The 25,676-nt window shown below is 40.0% G+C and overlaps 1 protein-coding gene across 2 annotated transcripts in view; it reads left to right on the top strand.

Moving 5' to 3' along the window:
• The first annotated feature begins 1,553 nt into the window (after positions 1-1,553).
• The window catches only part of aspscr1 (ASPSCR1 tether for SLC2A4, UBX domain containing), a 193,471-nt gene continuing 169,348 nt past the window's right edge, over positions 1,554-25,676 (top strand). The window contains exons 1-3 of one of the 2 annotated variants that reach the window (XM_052033268.1): positions 1,554-1,732; positions 4,671-4,726; positions 7,632-7,746. In XM_052033268.1, coding sequence (XP_051889228.1) covers positions 1,640-1,732; positions 4,671-4,726; positions 7,632-7,746 — 264 coding nt within the window. In that variant the 5' untranslated portion in view covers positions 1,554-1,639. The remainder of the gene's footprint in view (positions 1,733-4,670; positions 4,727-7,631; positions 7,747-25,676) is intronic. The other variant, XM_052033269.1, reaches the window with a different exon arrangement.

Here is a 25,676-nt window from a genome sequence, read left to right as displayed (position 1 = left end):
GAGTGTTTGAAGATCAAGACCTCAGACCCCAGGTTAAGTTCATGGTCTACCAGGCAGCTGAGAATCCGAGTCCTCCTCTGTGCTTCAGAGTCTTGAAACATCTCCCATAGTCACTCGAAAGCACTGGAAATGTACCACTATTTTTCAAAAATTTTATCTACAGTGTGGTTACAGGCTATGTTACTCTATGTCCTCAAATTTCTCAAATACATTGGCAGGGTAAGAAAACTGATCTCAGTGTGCTCCCCCAACCAACATTCCCAGCATATATGCTTCCCAGCTTGATGTATGGGTCAGATTGTCCATCAGATTCTCTAAATGTACAGTCTACTCTGAGCTCATGGCATGAGATTGCTGGAAGGACAGAAAAAGTGCTCTAAGGATGTTCTCAAAATCTCTCAGTATAATTTGACATCCTCATTGACATGCGAGTTCCTGGTCTGTGACCATTCAAAATGGAAAAGGAACATCCAGGAAGGCACTGAACACACAAAAAAAAGGAGCACAGATAGGCATAGTCTTCAGCCTCCTCCAATGCCAGGAGAATCCCAAGTGCAAACTGGAGGAACAGCACCTCATTTTCCATCTTGGAACCTTGGAGCCTAACGGCATTAACATTGAATTCTCCCACTTTAAGTAACCCCCACCCACCATGCCTCTTCTTTTCTTCCCGTGACTAGCCTCTCTTTTTTCTTCCCTTTTTTCCTCTGACCCATCCCCCGGTGGATCTGCTCTCCCCCGCACCTGCCTATCACTATCTCTTACCTGCATCTACCTATCACCACCTTATGCCCACCCCGCCTCCCCTCTTTTGTCCACCTATCACTGCTCTGCTTTTTCCTCCCACATATTGGGCTTCCCCTTTTCCTATCTTCAGTCCTGAACCGAAACGTTGACCGCCTGCTTTTCTCCATGGATGCTGCCTGGCCTGCTGAGTTCCTCCAGCATCACAGTGTTATTTAGCACAAGTAGGCAACTTGGCCCCTCAAGCCTGCACTACACTCGGTATCATCATGGTTGATCTATGCTGGCCTCAACTCTTATTCTGTGCCAGTTCCCCATGAGCCTTAATTTCTCGAACAAGACACTTCAATGGGGGACCAAGTTCAAACCATGGAGGGAGCAGAGCATCACACTCACCTACCCCTAACAAGCTCTTCCTGCCCCACTGTTGCAAAGTCTGGACCCTGCATAGGCCCCACAGATGGAGCAGAAGCAAGTCATCCTCAATCCCCAAGGACTAAGTAGGAAGAGAAACAGTTGATTGGCTTTGCTGGGTTGGTTCCTTCTAGATTCAGGTATGCATAAATTAATGTTATTATGCATAAATAAAATATATAATACATTGACTTGCTGTGACAGTTGTTTTGTGTCTCATAGTTGCTTTGATTGGCTGGATTGAGTCTGCTGCATTGATTGGTTGCCCTGGAGTTATTGCATTGATCGCCTATTGATTTGATTGGCTGCGCTTCTGTGATTGGAGGGTTGGACTGCAGCGCGTGCGCAGTTGTTGCTGCGCCGGCCCCCCCCACCCCTCCCCACCCACCGCGCCTGCGCACATCGGCTCGCCACGGCGCCCTGCCATTTGCCGGGCGAATAAAGTTGGTTGCGTTTGAACGCGCCGAGGTGCGTCACTGCGATGGCGGCGAGCGGGGTGACCACGGTGACGGTGCTGGCCCCGAATGGGAGGCGGCAGCAGGTGAGGGTGGCGGCCGGCACCCCGCTGCTACAGGTGAGCGATGAGGAGAAGGTCCAGCCTCTGCCCCTGACACCCGTGAATTGTGCGGCCGCCTCCACTGAAGCCGGGCCCGCCAGCTGGAGCTGATTCAACTGAGGCAGTGCCCCTCACACATGGGGGCAGCACTGTCAGTGCGGGGACGCTTCACTTTGCCACTAACTCTTCCCTATTTGTCATTAGAGTGCACATCTTGTTCCAGGTGTGCGTGTCCTTGGCAAAAATACAATGATATAAACCTTCTGACTGAATAAACCCAGGCAGCTGCGCCTCAATATTACAGTAAATGGGGTTTCCAGCTGCGTTATTTGGATTGTCACCCCTTGTCAAGTACAACTAATCTGCACAGAGATCGCCGCAGACAGGATTGATCAATTAAATCTCTTGGAATTACCAGAGGACGAAATATTGCTTCATTCACTGAGCACTCCCTGATACGTTTCCTGTCAAACTATTCATCAAACAAATAGAAACAGTAGGCCCATGCAGCCCCTTAAACCTACTCTACCAGTCATGGAGGACATGGTTAATTTCTTTATCAATTCCACCTTTCCACTCCATTCCCATATTGTGTGATTCCTTAAGAAGCCAAGCATCTGTTGGCATAGATAGGGTAGATGTTAGGGTAAATCTTTTTCCCATGGTAAAGGTATCAGGTAAGAGGGCATGGTTTTAAGGTTGGACATAGGAGATTTTAACAGTAAGTTTTTTTACTCTGAGAATGATTAACAACTGGAATGAGCTGCCAGAGGAACTGGTGGAATCAGATACAACGACATTTAGGAGGCATTTAGACAAACACTTAAATAGGCAAGGCTTAGAAAGATGTGCTTCTAATATGGGCAAATGGGTTTAGTGTAGGTGGGCAAAAAGATTGGCCTGTTTCTGTGCTGTACAACTCAATGATCCTCAAGACTTTTCTGCCATTTAATTGGTATATTATCACGGGATATAATTGGTATATAATCTATATCTTGACTTAACCTACCTGTTTTTGTTCTATAACTCTCAACCCTTTGCCAACCATTTATCAATCAGTTTTGACATTTACAATTAATTGGGTGTCAGTGGTATTTTAGGGAAGAATGCTCATACTTGCATTACCTATTGTGAAGAAATGCTTTCTGACTTCAAACCCAAATAATGTCTGCTTTTTGTTTGATCTTCTTCCACCTGAGGGTGTAGTTTCTTTCTGAATACTTTATCAAGTCAAGCATTTCAGTTAGATGGCCCCTTAATTTCTGTAATGAAAGTTGTGTGGGCTGGAGCTTGAATCCATGTCACTTGGTTCATGAGAGGTGAGAGTGCTACTATTGCTTGAAGCAGACATGTTTAAGAATCTATTTATTATGGTTAGTACTGCTGTGCCCAGTCTTGCAGTTTGTCATACGTTAGATCATTCTATCTGTTGGATCAAATGTTCCAATGTGTCCTCAAATCCACCGCTGCAGTTGGAGATTGACAGATTTTGTTCTCTGTTGGCTCTTATCTAGTTGTTAAGACTGAAATAATGACTTGCTCTCATACAGCACTTCTCATAACCACCTCATGTCCATAAATTCCCTGCAGCCAATTAAGTACTTTTGTAGTGTAGTCACTGTATAGAACCTGCTACAATTGAAGAAAATTACGATAACTAACTCGCATCTAAGTAGCTTGATCTGCCAGTTTATAGTTAGGTTTCCTGGATAAGCTTCTCAGAAAACAAGACTACCTAGTACAAAATTACTGCTTGACTAAAAATGTGTAAAGGTTCACAGTCCCATGATTACTAAACATATTACTACTTGGTATTAGTCATAGATTTATATAGCATAGAAACAGGCCCTCCAGTCCAACTGGTCCATGTGGACCAAGATTCCCAACTAAGCTAGTCCCATTTGCCCATGTTTGGCCCATATCCCTCTAAACCTTTCCTATCCATGTACCTGTCCAAGTACCTTTTAAATGTTTTTAATGTACCTGCCTCAGCCACTTCCTTTGGCAGCTCATTCCATATACTGACTACCTTCTGGGTGAAAAAGTTCCTCCTCAGGTTCCTATTTAATCTCCCCTCTCACCCTAAACCTATGTCCTCTAGTTCTTGATTCCTAATCCTGGGAAAAAGACAGTATGCATTTACCATATCCATGCCCCTCATGATTTTATACACCTCTGTAATATCACCCCATTCTCCTATGCTCCAGTGAATAAAGTTCCAACCTGCTCAACCTCTCTCCATAACTCAGTCCCTTGAGTCCCAGCAACATTGTCTTAAATCTCCTCTGCAGTCTTTCCAGCTTAATGGCATCTTTCCTGTGGCAGGGTGACCATTTTGTCAGTTATTTGGATCAGGTTGAAACAAGTGCTGCTAAAGGTATGCTTTAAATTTTCTCATAAAGAGAAACAATATTTCCGGAATAATAATCCTTTGGGCTGCTGTTACTGTATTGAATATTTTAAAGCAGTTTTATTAAGTACTTCTCTAATTTCAGGGGGTGGCGGGGGGGGGGGGGAAGAAATTCCCTTCATAAAGCAAGACAATGTAAACTTCCCAAAGGAAAGGGAAAAAAAGCAATTTAGAATGTACAGAAGTAGAAATAATTCTGTAAACGTAAGAAATAAAAATTGGATACGGCATTGTTGAATCATTATGGTTGTTGTATCTGTTGTATTGAGCCTAGCGTGGCAAAAATCCATGGAATTTTTGTTGCAATCCTGAGAGTTGTGATTTGGCTAAGTTTAAACAATGTTGGCTATTTAGCACCTCTTGTATATTAATGCTATTCATTATCGTAATCTGATTCCTCAGTTAAAATAAATGACTAAAAAGGGAATTTTTCCTAGTTTTTCATCATAGCGGTTGATGAGGTTTCTTAATTTTATTTAATAGCCAGATGGTTTATCTCTCCAAGGTTAAATGTAATTTATTTGTCATTTTGTTTCTGTGTTTTAGGTTTTAGAAGAGGTGTGTAGAAAGCAAAATTTGGATCCTGAAGAATATGCTCTCAAGTAAGAATTTTTTTTAAAATAGTCTATGTTTTTGTTTTAAGTCCTTTCACTTCATTGTAGAGTAGGCAGTAATCTTTTATATTTCTACGTGGTCATACATTTGCTTTGTAATACTTTATGTTAAAATATTTAAACTCATGAGATTCCCAGAGTTTCTAGGTCCGGGTCAATATTGTGTAGCAAGAATTAAATTAATTAACCTCAGGATCAAGCTCATTTTCAGTGATATTTAATCCTTTAGTATAAATTATCTTTTCACATGAAATTTTTTATTTTTGGATGTCCGTTAAATGTCAGTGTACTGTCAGAAATTTTACATGTAGGGCTACATCTGTTTCAGTGTAATGTTTTGGAATAGTTGGGAGCTGTGCTAGAGGTTCTGCAAGTATGATGTTAAAAATCGTACATCTGTGTGTCCAGACCTTGCTTTTCATTGCAGATGCGAAGCAATCTTTTAATAATTTACAGCACAGACCAATATGGTCAAATAATGTATTTCAATGAGCTCCATTCAACATAGTTTCTTTATAGGTACTTGGAGCTGTGACTTGGATTTGCTGAACATGTGCTAAACTCAACAATTGCTAATCAAATGCAGTTTAATTCTCCCTCACTTGAGGCCTTTATTACTTGATGATTAGATCTTTTGGTCTTAGAGGCTCTGATTATGTTAAGCAGAGAATTCCCTTTGTGCTGGAATATTTTGTTTTACTTGGTACTCTGTTGTCTTCAAACATTATTATCCTTTGTAAATCCTCACAAGATATGCTGTGTCTGTTCAGTATATGCATTTGTTTGCATGCTTAAGTCAATTTTCCATCCCTTGTTTCATTACTGAGGTATTCTGATACATTCAATAATACAGAATTACAGTACGGAAATAAGATATTCAGTCCAATTCATCCAAGTTGTTGCTCATGCTCACATGAGACTCCTTTTATTTATATGCTGGTTTTATTACATAGTTCTCCCTTGTACTGTATTTATCCAGCTTCACTTTGAATGTCCCTCAGCTCTTCAACTGCTGCTTGTGGTAGAGATTTTCACATTCTTATAAAACGTTCTTTTGAATTCCCTGACGGATCTGGTAATTACCTTGTGCATCTTAAAGCTTTGGGTGTGATCGCTGTGCTCTGAATTCATACTCCTTGTATCTGTCCCTGTTTTACATGTTTGCCTTTGTCCAACCACCTTCATCAACCCTATTTTACAGTTTGAATTCTCTGCATTTCTGATTCTGAGGGGTTAGCTCTTTGGTTATCCTTTTGGTGTTCTTTATCACATTTTCGTTAGTGAAGCACAGGTGGCATAAACATTTAAATTGTCATAAATCAAAAGAAAAAGAACTGCAAATGCTGGAAATCTGAAATAAAAACACAAAATGCTGCAAATATTCAATGTGTCAGTGTGAAAGAGATAGTGCTTCCGATCAATGATCAGAACTAGGATATTCATCACCAACTGCTGAAATGACATTGGCCATTTTGATTTTAATCCTGCCCTTGCTCACTCTAAACCTGCTCTCTCTTACCCCCCTTCCCATTCACAAACTCTGCTCAGCTTGACCAGCCTCAACCTCCACATTGTCATCAAACCTCCTGGCAAGGGCGGTGCTTTTGTTGTGTGGTGAACTGACCTCCACAAGAGTTCGCCAGCTGTCTGATGTCTCCTCATATTTTCCTTTGGACCATGACTCCATCACTGAACATCAGGCATTTGTCTCCCAGACAGACAGTCGCATTCCTTCACAATCTCCCGCCATGTAGTTTGCCATCCACTCGTAGTACACTTTTACTTCCTCCCCAAGTTTCACAAGCAGGTCAATGGTACACCCATTGTTGCAACCTGTCATGTTCCCAAGTTGTAATGAAATGTTATCACCCTGAAACATTATCTCTGTTTCTCCCCCCACCCCCTCCCCATACATGGCACTTGATGTGCTGAATAAATTCAGCATTCTGTTTCTTTTGAATTGTCATAAAGTCCATTAGAATCCAAGTTTTCACTGGCTGAACTTGGGATAAAATAAGTTTTATTTGTGCCATTGTGGTGATCTTGCTCTCGGCTATTTGGGTTTGATAGTAAGTTTTATTTTAGTGTACAAGATTTTTAAAAAAAGAAACATTATTAAAATAGATCTTTTCTCTGGTTTTGCATGTATTGATTATGGTTTAATGAAATCCTTCTTTCAGATTGACATGATTCACTGATGGACTTTTTTCATTAATCATTGCTTTGTGAATAAAAACCATTCAAAGAGCATTGTATCTGTGGACTAAACCTGGCAAGCAGAGGCAGCAGCTGTATTTTTCAAGACTCTTTCGCCCTGTCTCTCACAATAATGATGCATCTGCTACATGCAATACGAATATATTTTTACTCTTCATGAAATTATCCTTCCACCCTTCTGGGAAATCTTTTCCCACTGCTCAAGTTATTTGGAATTGTATAGACATTAGGGTGGTACATTTTTCCATTTCTCCATAACATTGAAATTCAAAATTAGACAATTTTATATCTCCTAAAAAAAACCCTTTGATAGATCACTTGATATTAAGGTTTTTCCAAATTTAAAAATAAGATGCCAGTAAATAATGAGGGCTATGGATTGTTAGGATAAATATTGCATTCCCTGTGACCATGAATCCGGGAACTATTCTCCTGAATTATGTGGGGCTTGAAAAAATTGAAAGATATTTACTGAAATGTGCCAGAAGTAGAATGTTTGTAAGCAGAAAATGATGGAAATACTGAACATATCCTTTTGTGGAGGATCATCTGAGGAAAGGCGATTGATATGAAATGTCAACTCTGTTTCACATGACCTGTTAACTAACCTGCATATTTCCAGTGTTCACTATATTTTGCTTTTGAAGAACATTGAAGATTGATTGTTCGATTTTAGGTTCCAAAGAACAGTTTTGGATTTGTCACAGCAGTGGAGATTTGCCAATGTACCTAACAATGCTAAATTGGAGATGGTTGCAGCTACACGTCAACGTGTTGGAACAGAGAGCAAGGTAGGGTTCGTAATTTTGGTTACTGAATCAAAAAACAAATTTCATGCTCGGACTTTCACAAATGGCAGTTTTAACTGTAGTTAGGTTATTTTTGTTTCTTGGAAGTCAATAAAAGCTACAGATGCCAGAAATCTGAAATAAAAACAGAAAAATTATGGATATTCCCAGTATGTCAGGATATATCTGTGGCCAGTGGAAGTGATGTTTCTTTTGATAACCTTTCATCACAACCTTTCTGATAAAAAGTTATTGAGCCTAAACATAACTCTGCTTCTTTCTTCATGGATGCTGCCTGACCAACTGAGTACTTTCACCATTTTCTGTTTTTAGTTTTTGTTTCTTTTAGCTGTTGAAATATTTGCTATTGCTCCATTGAACTTTGTTGGCCTTGGGCCTGACTTGCTCAATTTTATAAATTTAATCCTTACGTTAAATGGATAATTTAAGAAACTACTTTGGTGAAGTAATGCTCTCATTAAGATGTTGATGCCAAGGAACAACCATAAGTTCTCAGATACACAATTCTTTGATAGAAAGTGAAACTGTGTCACTCTCTTGACAAGTGTCTTAATACCAGCTTCACCAAATTCTGGTGTGGTACCCTCTTGTGTATCCTTGGTCATCTCCTGTTGGTTGGTGCTTAATTGCCGTACTTTTTTTGTCTTTAACATTTAACAACAGCAGACTAAAGCCACTATTGATAGATCCTCATATTATCAGGAATTGAACTTGGAAGACAAGATCTATGATATACTTTTTAGAAAAAGTCAGTTTTAGAATCTTATGCATAAATATTATCCTTCACATGTCTTGTGTGGTAAGATGTACTTCAGGAGCAATTGTTTCTACGATGCATTATTTTTCCCAGTATTTGTACTTTTATAATAAGTATCAGAACAATATCTTGGCATATATGGACTTGCAGGCAAGTCAAGCTAGTTTCTGAATGTGCAGTACGTAAGTCATGGTTACATGTCCTCAGAAACATGTTAATTTATTTAAGATGAAATTTCAATGCTGCCTTGAGAGAATTTTTTAGTGTCTCAAATATAGACAATATCTTGAATGGTACTTTTTTTCAGATACTGCTTTTTTCAGATACTTTTCTTCAGGAGCTGCTTAGTCACCATTTAAGCAGGAGTAAATTTCAATTGCTTGCATTGCAAGCTATACTTGAATGTTGCCTTTGTATTTGTGACTGATGTGTTAAAGCTGCAGAACTTTTTTCAGGTTGTGGGAGGGTAGTTGTTGTTGTGCTAGTTCTCAACTAATAGGAACAGGACCATTTAAACCATCAAACCAGTTTCATTAGCTTTTGTTTCATATCTCTTGATACTTTGAACTAGTAAAAATCTTCTCAATCTTGTTTTGATTGATGCAGAGTTGATAGCTCTTTGGATAGACAGAATTCCAGATTTCCATTACAGTTCAAGTAGAGAATGTGCTTCCTGATTTCACTACTAAATGGTGGGTTATCGCATTATGGTTATGCTTTTGGGATTTCCTGTTTCTATCCTATTATCCTATTAGTTCCCTTTATCATTTTAAACACTAATAATCTGGCATTGCAGCACCTTGGGGACAAGTAGATGTTGGTCCTTGTTTTATGATATGGTGATTAACTTTCAATAGTAATTGAGGCCTGATGTAGATTGACCCACAAAACACCTATGAACCTAATATAACTTGAATGCATTTGATGAGTTCCTGTCCCACAGACATAGAGCAGTGAGTAACTCCAATTGTTGTTTAGAGTTGCCTCTTCTAGGTTTTCACTATTGTATATGACGAATTTTACATGTATAGAATCATAGTCTTACAGCATGGAAACTTACAGTATACTTTAACAATTCACAGGAAACTGCGACTCATGCATTGAATTAATGAATTATCATTGCATCTCAATTGGAGGAGGTTTAAAAGGTGGAATATCTATCTGAGGCTGCAAGAAGTCAACTTGCGTAGAAGCCTGTGAACACAGTGGGCCATATTAAATGGCCTGAAGTTTGCTCACAAAATATGTTGAAAGCAGGTGGTGTACAAATATAGTTTCCCAGTACTTGTTTGTGAGATTGAGAGGTTCAAAGGGAGGATGGACAAGTTTGTAAAGAATGAGGTTTCACTGCCATGGAAGGATTAGAGAGAAATGCTGGGGATTTAATTTTTCACAGCTCTTTTTGTACAGTGAAAATTAACCACAGAAATAGAGGAAAGGAAAATTGTGGTTACTACCACATCAGTGCTGGTGTAGAGATGCTAGATATTGGACATGCTCCAAAACCAGATGAATTCCACAACTGAAGTGCATTGCTTGATGACACATCCCTGAGTAAACCTTTGTTTCATGTACAAAACCAAAAAAGATGGTTGCATCCAATGGCTGGAAACTGTGGTGGGGCTGTTTTGTTGTGTCATATTCCTTTCTTGGAAGGTATGTTTCCAGGAAAAAACAATTTTTGCCAAAACACTTAAATCAGGACATTTAACTGTGGTAGTTTCAAGGAGTTTAACAAATATTGCTTGCAAGAAAAAACAGCAGCTTGGTTCCAATTACTATCAAGACATCAGTTGTGATCTGCTTATACTAATGTCGAATTGATGTAAGAGTGCCAGTTGATATCTGCCATGTGTATTATTAGATAGATCAAGCCCAGTTGAATGTTTTATCAGTTGTTGGGTTTTTCTTAGGGGGTCTCCATTACCGATGTTCATACCTTGATGCACATTGGTATTTCCGGCTTGAGAACTTTGGTCACAACTGATCATTTTCAAAACTCCCACTGTCCGCTAAGTTTGTTCAGGGTAGCTAGACCCAGCCTTTCTAAAATGTTAAATAGATAGAACCTGACACGTAACAATATTGACATTGTGTGCAGCTTCTGAAGCAGTTTATAAGAAATGGCCATCAGGATCAACACTGCTTTGGGGGTTCTCTTTTTCCCTAACCTAACCAGCCATATTTGGAATATATTGTGTCCTTTGAACACACTTAGTCCTGGATTGCTGAACACAAAGATAAAATCTTTATTAGTCACATGTACATCGAAACACACAGTGAAATGCATCTTTTTGTGTTGAGTGTTCTGGGGGCAGCCCCCAAGTGTTGCCACGCTTCCGGTGCCAACATAGCATGCCCACAACTTCCTAACCCATACATCTTTCGAATGTGGGAGGAGACCGGAGCACCCGGAGGAAACCCATGCAGACACGGAGAACATACAAACTCCTTACAGACAGTGGCCAGAATTGAACCCGGGTTGCTGGCGCTGTGAAATGTTACGCTAACCGCTACACTACTGTACTGCTACACAATTGTGGCAGTTTTGTTATGGGGATTTGAACCTCTTGGAGTAAAACGATGAGCATCTAATACCCAGTCATCAGGTTCTTTCCAGTTATGGAAATCCTTTAATCAGCTTTTGTTTGGGTTTGGCACTTGTTCCTCCCAACTTTGGAGTAGGCCTGGGGCATTTGAACCAGGTCCATAGTATCTTCAAGTAATTGGACTTGATAGTGAAGGGGACAAAGGCTCAAATGTTCTAATTAAGAGAAGCTATTCAGGTTCACTGTGCAGGCCATTTATAAGTGGTCATGAGCATCTGGATCTCGTTAGAGCCAAGTATGTTTCAGTGTTCAGTGAGTCCTTAACCTGAGTTCTTCTGCTGTCTGGAATTGTCACCCCCTGATTTGGGTGGAAATGGCAAATGGCTGATTATTGAGACCAATGATTTTATTATTATAGAATCAAAAAGCTTATCTCATAAATATAAACCAACTAGATGAATGAGAGGTGATAATATTTAAAATGAAAATTTTCTCAATCTCTTCTCATAAGACAATTCCATCATATATTAAATACAAGCTACTGAAAAAGAGGGACACCCATGTACTTCTGCAGAATGAGAGAGAAGGGCACTAAATACACCCAGGAATCTAAGGAAAGAACAATGGTAAATGGGTGCAGTGTCTGTGCAGTAAAATATTTGAGCAGTAGAAGTGAACAGCACTATAATTTACAAGCGCTGTTGCCTCCCCCCCGCCCCCCCGCCCGGCAGGTTTGAACTGCAACTGTGTTCTAAAGCAATTGTAGGAGAGAAGCTGGAACCCTAGCTGGTGTTCCAGAATCTTTTATGGGTGGGCAATTCAAAATGCAACCAATCAGATTTTCCAACTATGACACCATTTCCTTGACTAGCCAATCCAAATGGGTTGGTGACTTTTTCAAGCAGAGTGGACCATGAATATTTTTCTATGGCGGGATATTTTGTGCTAAATGTGGCTTGTAAAACTTGATTTTGGTCAGTCCACTGGATATTAAAAGGCAGCATTTCCAACCTGGAAATTGTTCAAGTCTGCAGCCAGAATTGAGTAAAGCACTTGCAAGCAGAGTTCAAAGGATTGTAGTGCCTTTGTTTCATCCAGCAGTTCTTGGAAGGTGGAAACGGTAATCAACCACAATTGCTGATTTGATGCCAGGTAAAATCTGATAGTTAGATCAGGATTTTGCAGTCAGCAGTGAAAAAACAGCATTCTCCCTTGACCTCAGATAAAGATGACCATAAAGATCTAGCAAGCTCTGTGCCAGGCTTTTTAATGATGCCTGATGCTGTCAGTCATCAGGTGTAAAGGGTAAAAGATGTCTGGCATCAGTGATTGTTATCAAACTGGCTTAGCACTTTGAAGAGTTCTTACAGACTACAAAGAGGAAAGTTAAAAAGCACAGTTTTAAAATAAAATTTTAAACATTTTACAGAGCAGAAAATAATGATCGGAGCATAGAGCAAAGATCACTATAGAGGCTGAAATATCCTCAAAAAGAACCAAATATTTTGTTTTAATGTTAGTTATATTTTGAAATAATTGGGAGGAAATTGCAATCTACATACATAAAGTTAGTTTTTAAGAGCCAGAGAGTTTGCTGAGATGGAATTACTTCATTTGAAAAGAGAATGAAGGAAAAAACCTTCAGGGTTTTCCAGAAGAACTAATGCCATTTAAATATAGTTGCATTTGTACTATTGGAAATGTGACAGAGAATGTACACAGCAAGCTCATGTAAACAGCAATATGATAAAGTGAAGGTGATCTATTTTAGTGATGTTTATCGAGGGATAAGTATTGGCCAGGCACCCAGGGTGGGTACCCTCTGACTGTGTTATGGTATCATTTTCACCCATCTGGAAGTAGCTAGGGCCTTGTTTAATGTTTTACCTGAGAGGTGGCATCTCCTACAATGCAGTACTTCAGTATTGTACTGTGTTAGCTTGGAGTTTTGGCATCAATGTATCAGTTGTGGGTCTTGAATCTACAACCTTTTGACTCAGGCACATTTTGCCTCAACACATTTCTCAATTTTTTTTCTGGCCACATTATTTGCATCCCACCTGGAAAAAGCTTTTTACTGGAGTGGAGCTAACGTACAGGACAAATGGGAAACTGTTCAATCTATGTTGCCACTACTGCAGAACCATGGTCATGCCATCCTCAATCATTGAGTCAGAATATGCAAACCATGCTTGCATATGCTCATGCTTGGAAGCTGAGCTCCAAGTCATTGACTTGTTTGTTAAAGCATATAAAAGGATTGACCTTCGACTAACTGTCCCCAAAACAATGTTCCTCTATCATCCTGTCCCTGCTGCCCAATATCTTTGGGGCCACATCTCATCAAAGGCTGATATCAGTGACAAATTTCACCATAGTATCTGGCTATCTGAGGAATAGACTGTCTGAAGATAAAGAAAACATCACAAGATCACAAGACAAGGGAGCAGAAGCAGGCCATTCGGCCCATCGAGTCTGCTCCAAGGAAAAGGGAAAAAGAAATGGGGTGGGGGAAAAAAAACTATTCTAATCCCATTTTCCAGCCTTATCCCCATATCCCTTGATACCCTGACTATTGAGATATCTGTCTATCTCCTCCTTGAACACCCCCACTGATCTGGCCTCCACTGCTGTGCGTGGCAAGGAGTTCCACAATTTCACCACCCTCTGGGTAAAGAAATTTCTCCTCATCTCTGTCTTGAAACTGTACCCTCTAATTCTAAGATTGTGCCCTCTGGTCCTGGACTCGCCCACCAAGGGAAACAGCCTAGCCACATCTACTCTATCCTTACCTGTCAACATTTTAAATGTCGCTACGAGGTCCCCTCTCATCCTTCTGTACTCCAGTGAGTACAGTCCAAGAGCCGACAAACGCTCATCATACTTAAGCCCTTTCATTCCCGGAATCATTCTCGTAAATCTCCTCTGAACCCTCTCCAACGTCAGCACATCCTTCCTAAGATGTGGGGCCCAAAACTGCGCACAGTATTCCAAATGAGGCCTCACTAGTGCCCCGTAGAGCCTCATCAACACTTCCTTACTTTTATACACTATACCTCTCGAGATGAATGCCAACATAGCATTCACTTTCTTAACCACCGATCCAACCTGGTGGTTAACTTTTAAGGTATCCTGTACGAGTACCCCCAAGTCCCTTTGTACTACCGTACTATCAATCTTCTCTCCTTCTAGATAATAATCTACCCGCTTATTTCTGCTTCCAAAGTGTACAACTGCACATTTCTCAACATTGAATCTCATCTGCCATTTCCTTGCCCATTCTCCTAAACTATCTAGGTCCCTCTGCATCCTTTCTATTTCCTCCATGCTCCCTACTCCTCCACTTATCTTGGTGTCATCCGCAAACTTAGCCACACAACCATTTATTCCATCATCCAAATCATTGATGTACAAGGTAAAAAGGAGCGGCCCCAACACCGACCCCTGCGGCACACCACTAGTAACCGGTAACCAACCAGAACGAGATCCTTTTATTTCCACCCTTTGCTTCCTGCCAACCAGCCAATGCTCCACCCATTTTGCTACCCTACCCATAATTCCATGACCTCTCATCTTATTAATCAGTCTCTTGTGAGGCACCTTATCGAAGGCCTTTTGAAAGTCTAAATACACAACGTCTACCGCCTCTCCCTTATCCACCCTACCTGTGATTTCTTCAAAAAACTCCAATAGGTTGGTCAGACAGGACCTCCCCTTCACAAAACCATGTTGACTAGGTCCAATCTTGCCTTGCGCCTCTAGGTATTCGGTAACCTCCTCCTTGAGGATAGATTCCAATAATTTTCCCGCCACTGACGTCAGACTAATAGGTCTGTAATTGCCTTTGTGCTGCCTCCCACCTTTCTTATACAATGGAACTACATTCGCTACCCTCCAGTCCTCCGGAACCATGCCAGTTATGGTCTACTGGGCAGCAAAGATTCTCGCTCTCTAGTATGTTGTTTAGACCTGGACTACATATAGCAGGCACCTCAGGATTCAATGATATTTCTGCAATCCACTGGCAGGAAAAGCTTGCCAACATCTGTATCTTCTCAGAGTCCAACATCCCAAGGATCAATACACTAATTATGCTCGGCTAGCTCCATTGGGCTTGCCCCATTGAGATGCCTAACACCTTAATTCCAAAGCAGGCAATCTAGTCTGAGCACTGTCATAGGAAGAGTAGATGGACAGAAGAAGCAAATGAAGGATGTTCTGAAATCTTCTTTGGAAGATGTGTAACAATCACTGATTTGTGAGAATCTGCGGCTCATGAGAAATAAAGAAGGAGCACTCAGTATGGCACTGAAAACCTTGGGATCTTTCAGGAGCATGCGGAAGCCAAGCAAAAATGGCAGAAGACACACACTACCTCCCATACCAGTCCAGATGAAAGATCTTGACTCGAAACATTGACTGTCCATTTCTCTCCACAGATGCAGTCTGACCCGCTGAGTTCCTCCAGCAGCTCATTTTTTACTCCAGATTCCCACATCTGCAGTCTCTTGTGTCTCCCATACAACATACCTGCTGTTGCATTAAGCACCTTCTGCCCCACTGTCTCATTTGCAGCAAAGTCTGCTGTTTACATATTGGCCTTACAAGCCACAAAACTGGAGCAAAAGCAGTTCATCATTGACTCTGAGGAATTATGCTACAGCTTAGAACAGAAAGAATTAAATAGTAGCCTCTTGGTACCAAGAACAAACAGAAATATTAATGTAAAATACTTTATCTCTTATATTCATAAATAAGATGCCCATTTTCCAGTTTTCATTGGATTTGCCACGTTTATGTTATAGATTTTATAAGCATCATTGAGCTATAAAATTAGCATTGAATTAGGTTATTTTAGTTGAATAATGTGTATTGGTTGTAACAATAAGTGAAATCTTTCACTGAAGTATAGTGATTAAATATAGCATTTCTTAGAGTGTTCCACTGAAGTTTCTGCAAAGGATTTTAGACTCATAATTCAATTCCTGGAATAGTTTTCTGTATGCTCTTTGAAATTTAAAATTTTTTCATTGGGATTCGTGAATTGAAAGGAAATAAAACAGAATAAACTGAAAGGTTATCACGCTTTAAATGAGGTAATCGAGGTGTAAAATTCCAAGGCAGCTTAAAAGCAAATGAAGTGCACTCCTGCGATTAAATCTTCTTGTGCACGCAGCATGTGTGAATGACTTAACAGCATGATTTATCACATGTACATATTCAACACTCAGATCTTGGTTCAAATGTACCCAAAACCAATGAGATGAAAGTCTCTCTGTAGTCATTTTTATATGTTCTTTAATTTGAATTCCAGGAGTCTGGAAACCTCCTTTGCATTTATGTTGTTAAGTCTAGCTTTCATGGATCTGTGGAGCTGCCAGTAGTATAGACAGAATGAAGTAAGCAGCATAAATATCCTGGGCGATAGTCTACAGATTCCTGGATCTTGATGTTTGCTGGGGAAATGCAGGAGGTTCCAAAAATGGCCAAAGAGCTTGGCAAGGTCAGAGTTGTGGAAGTCCTGTGGAACTTACTGGCAGGACCTCGTTAACATTCCCTTTGTAACAACAGATGCAAGGAATTACAGGTGGCATGAAGCTACAGCTGGGGCCTGTAGGGAAGTCGCTGGCAACTGGGGGATCAGAGGGATCTAAAATTGTGGGTGTGAGTATAGCTTAAGAACCAGTGCAGCAACACTTGATTTTAAATTAGGTTTCCAATTGCACTGTGAACCCAGGTTAACTGGTTTGCCTTTGTTGGGGGTCATATTTCTCATATTTTAATTTATTCTTCTGCTAAGTCTTCACGACCTGTTATGGGAAGTAAGTGTGCAAGAATGGGTTAATAATCAGATTCTAGAATCTGACCTTAAAAACTGTTTTCTAACCAGTGTGCTTGGCTACTGACTGCATCCTATATCCTTGATACTGCTTGTCAACAATATTATATCTTTTATAACAATATTTAGTGAGGGATAATTGAGTTAATTTAGAGAAATGGTACAGTGCTGTACATAGTTACCTTGGAACTAAAGTATGTTGGGAGACACAGCAGCAACATAGAATAAGTTTGAAATTGGATGCAGTTCAGTATCTACCTGCTTAGTGTCAAAAAAGTTCATTTTTAAGTGCAGGCAATGCCAAAATGTAGGTCATAATCCAGGGATGTAGACTTTGAAGTTTATAATTTCTGTGTATCAATGCCAACTACGTATAAAAACCTTATTGGATTGGACACTTTTGCTTAAAAGAAAACAAGTTGCTTTTAATGTTTGGAAGTCGCTACATTCTGTTCTTTTATTTTCTTGGTGGTGGGCAGCAGTGCTGTTAATGGGAATGCAAGAATATGGACAGGGACTGAACTACATTGAAATTTTGTTAATTTAATCCCATGTTATTTATAGGTGGCAAAATATGGATGTTGAACATTGATGTAATTTTGATCTTTTTGTATGTAAAGTTTTAATGGTGTTTCTTGAGAATATGAAGTTTTACCAGATTTGAGCTTATTCCAAATTATAAAAAATGTATGGTAATTCAATACTGTACAACACAATAGGGATACACAGGTAATTAAAGTGAGAGACAACAACATTCTTCAAATCCTGTCTGAAGTACACCTTTAGAAGAATGTGAAGCAATAGAGAAACATTCAGCTGCAAAAATCATCGGTCAAACTTCTTAAAATTTTACTTTTGATGTGGGCATCTCCAGCAAGTTCAGTTGGGACTCAGTAGTGCTTTCATGTAAGACAGAAGGTTATGGGTGCAAGTACCATTTCAGAGACTTGAACACACAAATTCAGCTTGACACTCCTGTATAGTTTTAATGTTGCATTGTTAGAGGTCCTATTCTTTATTTTTTAGTTGAGATGTTAAGTCAAGGGTTCATTTCTTTCTCTGCATGGTGAGATCCCATGGTTCTATTTTGAGGAAGGCTAGGGAGTTCTTCCCAATACATGGATAGCATACAGGAGTGAGATGGGTCAGCTGGTTGAGTAGTGTCATAACAACAACCTTGCACTCAATATCAGCAAGAGCAAGAAACTGATCGTGGATTTTAGTAAGGGGAAGTCAGGTGAACATGCACCAATCCCCATTGAAGGGTCTGGGGTGAGCAGCTTCAAGTTCCTGGGAGTCAACAACTTAGAAGAACTATTCTGGGCCCAGCACATAATTGTAACCATGAAGAAGGCACACCAGTGTCTCTACTTTCTTCGAAGTTTAAAGAGATTTGGCATATCATTGAAGACTCTGACAAACTTCTACAGATGTACAGTGGAAAGCATTCTGACTGGTTACATCATGGCCTGGGATGGGAACTCCATTGCACAGGAACGCAAGAGACTACAGAGAGTGGTGGACTCGGCCAGTTCCATCACGGGTACAGCTCTCCCCACCATCGAGGACATCAACAAGAGGCAATGTCTCAGGAAGGCGACATCCATCATCAGGGACCCCCACCATCCAGGCTGTGCCCTCTTCTTGATGCTGCCATCAGGCAAGAGGTACAGGAGCCTGAAGATCCACACCTCAAGGTTCAACAACAGCTTCTTCACCATTGCCACCAGGTTCTTGAACCCACCTGAAAGACCTTAACACTACCTCAGACTATATTTTTTGTTCTTTCACTATTCTCACTTGCAGTAGTGTCATTATGTTTATTTTGCACGTTATGTATAATTTATGTTAACTTCTTGTCTTCATCTTGTAATGTACTGTGCTGTTGCTGCAAAAAACTAATTTTCATGGCATTTATGCCCTGTGTATGTATGCCTATGACAACAATAAACTTGAACTTGAACAATGTGCTGACCAGTGATTTATCCTTCAATTAACGTTACTAAGACAGATTGTGGGAACTTGCTGTGGAGAAATTGGCCATCACATTTCCTACATTACAGTCATCAAAAGCACTAAATTGGCTAAAATGCATTTTGGAATGTCATGAGATCATCCAAGACCAGGTATGAATGAAAATATTTCTTTTAAGGCATTTTGTGCAGAATGCATTTAAAATCACCTACAAATTTTGTGATTAGAACTTCATATATACCTGGCTGGGTGGGAGTGTTAGGCTCCTTTCTCTGAAGAGCGTCAAGGAGCCAGTTAATTTTTCATAACATTCCAGCAGCTTTTGTGGCCAACTCCTGTTGTTAGACCATGAAATACCAGCATTTAATATCTTCCACAGTTGATAATGTGATCCAAATGCGTAGAGATTTGTCCCGAAAGAAGCCCTAGTATCATTTCCTGTGTTAAGATCTTGGGCAATGGGCACACCTTCTTCACCCACAGCTTCTCATTTCCATTTTTATGATCAAAACTGCCATTATCAGCCTTTTGCACTTAAATTACAGCATCCAGCTAAGCTGGTGCCATTGTTGGCAGAAGGGAATAATTACAGCATTATAAATTTACATATGGGCACAGGGTTTTATGACTTTATCATTATTCCTGTATGTGAAATGGGAAATTTAAAGTGGGAACTGACTTGTATCTGTGTGCTTTGACCCAATATTTTCTGTACTGTCATTCTACTTTATCTAAAGGTTAACCTGATCTTTGATTGTAGATGGGCTTGTACAGAAGTAGTAACAATTATTTCAGCAATAAACTTATTTGAGTGAGAGGAAAAGAATAGTGCTGTAACAAGATAAATACACTAATATTCTACATTCTTTGAGAATTACTTTTTATGTTTTTCCCTGTTCCCATGTCCCAACACTGTATTTGGTAATAGCATCTACATAGAAAAGAAACATCTGTAAGGTTAGTATTTTAGAGGTGCGAGAAGTTCTGCAGATGCTGGAATCTGGAGCAATACACAAAAAGTGCTGGAAGAACTCAGCATCCATGGAGGGAAGTAAACAGTTGACATTTTGGGCTGAGACCTTTCATCAGGACTGAAAAGGAAGAGGGCAGAAGCCAGAATAAGAAGGTGGGGGGAGGGGGAGGAACACACGCAGGCATTTTAGTATTTTAGTTCTCCACGTGGAAATTTAGCACTCTGAAGATTGTCACAGCCAAAGAACCACAGTCTTACCAAGTCTAATTATGAAAGGTAGTGGACTATTAAACAGCTAATGGGAGGATTCTCCAAAAATAACCCCATCCTCAACGACGGTGAGGTCCAGCACGTGAGTGCTCAAGACAAGGCTGAAGCATTCATAGTCCTGTTCATTCAGAAGCATAGAATGGATAATCCAATCGCTTCTTTCTGAGATATCCACTATCACAGGAGACAGTTTTCAGCCAATTTGATTGAATCCACGTGATATCAAAGAATTACTGGTGCCGTGGATACCACAAAGACTACAGATCAGACAACAACCTAGCTGTAGTGTAGAAGACCTGTGCTTTAGAATTACCTATGTCTCTAGCCAAGCTGTTGCAATGGTTACAACACTGATATCCATTCATCAGTGAGGAAAGTTGCCCAAGTACGTCCTGATCACAAAAAGTGGCACAAATCCAAACTGGCAATTTAACAGTCAGTCTGCTCTCAATATCAGCAAAGTGATGGAAAATATCATTGCCAGTGCTATCAAGCAGCACTTACTTACTCATCAATGACCTACTTACCGATGCCCACTGAGTTTTGCCAGCACCACTCGGTTCCAGGGCTCATTACAGTCTTGCTCTAAATATGTGCCAAAAAGCTGAACTCCAGAGGTAAGGTGAAAGTCTTTGGTCTTATATCAAGACAGTAGTTGACCATTTGACATCAAAGTTAAACTGAAGTCGATGGGAAGTCATTCCAGTGGTTCCACAAAGGAGGATGTTTGTCATTGTCAAAGGTCAATCATCTCAGCCCCAGAAAAATGCTGCAGAAGTTTCTCAGGGCAGTGTCGTAGTCCCAACTATTTTCAACTCCTTCACCAATAACCACTATTTCCATCAAGTGGTCAGAAGTGGGATGTTTGCTGATGATAACACAATGCTCAATTGCATTTGCAACCCTTCTGCAAATCAAGCAGTCCATGCCTGCATGCAGTAAGACCGAGACAACATTCAGGCATGGGCTGATAAGTGGCCAGCAATATTTACACCACAAAAGTGCCAGACAGTGACCTTGTTTAAAGAGACTGTCTAACCATCTACCATTGAAATCCAATGACATTACTGTTGTTAGCATCAATACCATGGCTACAAAAGCTTGGTACCTTGTAGTGAGTGCCTCTTGGGTCTTGACATCCCAAAGCCTTTCCACAGTCCACAAAGAATAAGTCAGAAGTGTGTTGGAGTAGTCTGCTATTGCCTGGCTAAATACAGCTCCAGCAATACTCAAGAAGCTCAATAGTATAAAGGATAAAGCAGCCCCCTTGCTTGCGACTTCATCCATCACCCTAAACATTCATTCCCTCCACCATCAGCACCTGATGGCTTCATTCTGTACCATCTACAAAATGCATTGCAGTTACTTGCCCGGGGCTACTTTGACAGCACCTCCCAAATCCACAAACTCCGCCACCAAGGACAAGGGCAGCAGGTGCATGACACCACCCACTTGCAGGTTCCTTCCAAGTTGGCACACAATTCTAATTTGAAAATGGATCACTGGTTTATCATTGCTGCTGGATCAAATTCCTGAAACTCTTTGCCCAATAGCACTGAAAGATAGCAGTGTTCAAGAAAGCAGTTCATCACTACCTTCTCAAGGGCAGTTATGTCGGGGAAACAATTACCAACAAAGTCCAGATCCCAGAAGATGAAAACATAAAAAAAATGAATCAAAAACACTATAAAGTCATCTTGTAAAATGAGAATTGACCATGCGGCAGCACCAAGATCACACAGTACTACTTAATTTTGTGAGAATTTATATTTAAAATGTTTTTTGATAGATGTGTCTGGCAGTAGTTATGAAGGATCCTGCAGTTTTCCTGCTGTTATTATTTTGTGAAGGAGACGCTGTGGGATTGGTTAGTCAATCGCTGTTGGTTTTCTGAGTTTGCGTGTAGTCCATGATGTTTGTTGTCCCATTGTTTCCATTATTTCATTATGTCTGTTGTATTGTAGTTTCCAAATATATAATTTAATTTTCTTTTAAAACATGAGGTTATAAATAGCTGACAACAACAGACAATGTCATCCTTGCTATACAGCTTGGCAAAGGTTTCAATAGTAAGAATCAGATTTATTATCACTGACATATGATGTGAAATTTGTTGTTTTGCGGCAGCAGTACAGTACAAAGACACAAAATCTATAAGTTACAAAAATAAATATATAGTGCAAAAAAAAAGGAATAATGAGGTAGTATTCATTGGATCATTCAGAAATCTGATGGTGGAGGGGAAGAAGCTGTTCCTGCATCGTTAAGTTTGGGTCTTCAGGCTCCTGTACCTCCTCCCTGATGGTAGTAATGAGAAGATGGCATGTCCCGGATGGTGAGGGTCCTTAATGAAAGATGCTGCCTTCTTGAGGCACCATCTCTTGAAGATGTCATTGATGGTGGGGAGGGTTGTGTCCATGATGGTGCTGGCTGAGTCGATAACCCTCTGCAGCCACTTGCAATCCTGTACATTATAGGCTCCATACTAGGCTGTGATGCAACCAGTTAGTCAGGATGCTCTCCACTGTACATCTATAGAAATTTGCAAGAGTCTTTGGTGACATAACAAATCTCCTCAAATTCCTAATGAAGTAGAGCAACTGGCGTGCCTTCTTCATGATTGCCTTCCTTGTCATTGTCTTTAATGAGGGTTTGGGTATAACTAATGAGTGAATTGCTCATCTTTGGAGATCGGGCTGAAATCAAAATGTCACAACACAAACATTAAGAATCACTTAGGACTTCTGTTGTACCTAAACTGGGAATTCCCTACAAGTGCCTTTGAGCTGAGGAATGAATGGAATATTGCCCCAGACTTCAGGGGTCGGTGTAGAACAGGTGGCTATTACACTTAATGCATAACTAGTTCCTACAGAATTTCATAAGAATACAAGGCATATAAGCAATAATAGGCCATTTGGCCCCTCATGCTTACTCCACCATTCATTAACATCATGCTGATTTTAAGGACACCTTTCCTTCACCATAACCTTTGATTTCTAACTTTTTCCTAATTCTGATAGAAGGTCATCGACCTGAAACATGAACTTTTTACGTCTAATCTAATTAGTATCTTTGGCATTTTCTGTTTTTTTTTGTTGTTGTTTTAATTTCTTATCAGTTCAAATGTTTGGAAGCTCTAGAAGCTCAGTATCTTCAAAGCAGAGAATGATAGGTTTTTAGCTCTTAAGGGAATCAAGGAAATAGTGTTTAGTGCACGAAAGCAGCGTTCAGTTAAAAGAGGAGCTATGATCTTATCGAATTCCAGATCAGGAATAGGGGCTGAATAGCCTAATCCTATTTCTGTTTATGTTATTATAACTTATATATTTTTTTAAAGTTTGTTGCGCTAAATTGTTTGGGTAGAATATTGCAGCAAGGAGTGCCGGCCTAGATTATGCAGAAATGGTGGCACGATTGGTATTCATTAGAATGTTAATGGACTAGAACATGGCATCCACGTTTGTCCAGTTCAATTCTGAAATCAAGAGGTTGCTGTCATATTTTCTCTGTTCTTCCACAAGCTTCACTCCACTGGTAGCTCACTAAATGGCCTAAAATTATTCATAAGAAATAGGAGCAGGAGCAGGCCATTCTGCCCTTCAAGCCTGCTCTGCCATCATCAAAATCATAACTGATCTTTTATCTCAACACCATCCTAATATCCCTTGATTCCCTGACTGTTCAGAAATCTACTGGTCTGTGTTTTGAACAAATGAAATGGCTGAGCCTCCTCAGCTCTCTTGGGTAGGGAATTCCAAACGTTCACCACCCTCTGAGTGAAGAAATTTCTTCTCATCTCAATGCTAAATGGCCTAACGTTCTGGGACTTAGACATCCCAGCCAGAAAGAAATATTTCTTTGCACCAAGCCTGTAAAGCCCTGTAAAATCTCCTCTAAGACCCTGTATGATCCTCCTACACGCCAGAGAATACAGTTCCAGTTGACTCTCTTATATGGCAAACTCACCATCTGTGGAACCATTGTAATGAATCTGCACGGCATTCCCTCCACGACAAATATGTCCCTTCTTGGGTAAGGAGACCAAAGCTGTATGCAGTAAACCACATGCAGTCTCATTAAGGCTCTTTGCAATTGCAGTAAGACCTCTTGCAATATGCTTATTAGCTAGAATCTTCCAAACTAGAAAAAGATTAGGATTGAGATTTCTTCATTTAAGTCTAAATGAATTTTGAAATAGTGTGTTAATTTGAAAGCGTTTCCAACATTATATATATTCCATTATAATCTGTAAACTCCTGACCTGACATTTACTCACTCCAGAATTGCGAACCTTGATTCAATGAATATAGAAGAGCACACCAGGAATGAGCCATTCCTGATGTATGTCCTGATGTAGGGTCTTGACTTGAAACATCAACACATTCCATTTATCTCCAAAGATGCTGCTTGACCCACTAAGTTCTTCCAGCAGTTTATTTTTTGCTCCAGATTCCAGCATCTGCAGTCTCTTGTGTCTCCATATGTAAAAGTAAGTTGTTAATTTGGTGAAGCTATAACAGAGGTCTACATCCATTCTAAATGACAGAGACACCATGCTGAAGAAAGAGCTAAGTAATAACACAATCAGCAGATTATATTACAAAGCTAGTTATAGTCATAAGAAATTTAAGAGTCACCATGCTAAAACTACACCCCTTCATCTATCTGCACTTTTTTTTGCTTTTTGATGAAATGAATATTGGCTATTTACAGAGCAGTCCTACTGTATATCCTAAAAATCTTGCGTTTTGCTGCAAAGGGTCCAAGTTAATTTTCAATGGTTTACTAAATCATATTTTGCTAAGCAGTAAGCCGTAATTATCTGAGCTTAATAAGAAAAAATAAGTATTATTAATTCATCAGATAAACATTTGAAGAGTTTTAAAATATAGATTCTAATGTTTAAGGTTTTGTCTTCTACCTTAATCAGTTGTTATTTTCCAGTCATTGTTTAGTACTATGTAATATCTGAAGTTAATTAAAATGAATTTCTGCTTCATGGTTTTTCGAACATGAGAATTCTTTTAAGGCTGCTCAGCTAGCTAGCTGGTATTAGTTAATGTACAATACTGTAGATGCTGTAGATCTGAAATCAAAATATACAATACTGGAAATGCTTAGCAGGTCTGGCAGCATCTGTTGACAGATGAATAATTAAAGTTTCGGGTTGGAAATTGAGAAAAGTTGGGGAGAAACACATTTTAGGATCCGGAGAATGGGGGAAAGGAAGGAAGAAAAAGAAATCTCTGAGATAGCATGAAAGTCAGGAAAAGGTTAATGGTAACAAAAGTCTTTTTGAGTTGTAAATGCAGGATCACCAAGGATATATGGAAGTGTAGCGGTTGCTACCGCGGAATAAAACAAGACTCTACTCGGAGGATTGCCAAACAGAACTGGTTTATTTTCCCGCCTTGTGCGGGCCCTTTAAGGGAGAAAAACTCCCGCCCAAAAAACCGGCAATGACGTAAGTCCTACGTCATCAGGACTTACCCGCGCGCGGGTTCTCCCCGTCGCTCGGAAAGACGAGGCCCGCCGCCATCTTGGGCC

The sequence above is a fragment of the Pristis pectinata genome, chromosome 18, assembly GCF_009764475.1.
Source record: "Pristis pectinata isolate sPriPec2 chromosome 18, sPriPec2.1.pri, whole genome shotgun sequence".
In the NCBI taxonomy this organism is placed as follows: Eukaryota; Metazoa; Chordata; class Chondrichthyes; order Rhinopristiformes; family Pristidae; genus Pristis; species Pristis pectinata.
The sequence above is the reverse complement of the archived record's forward strand: the minus strand, read 5'-3'. Positions and strand labels throughout refer to the sequence as shown.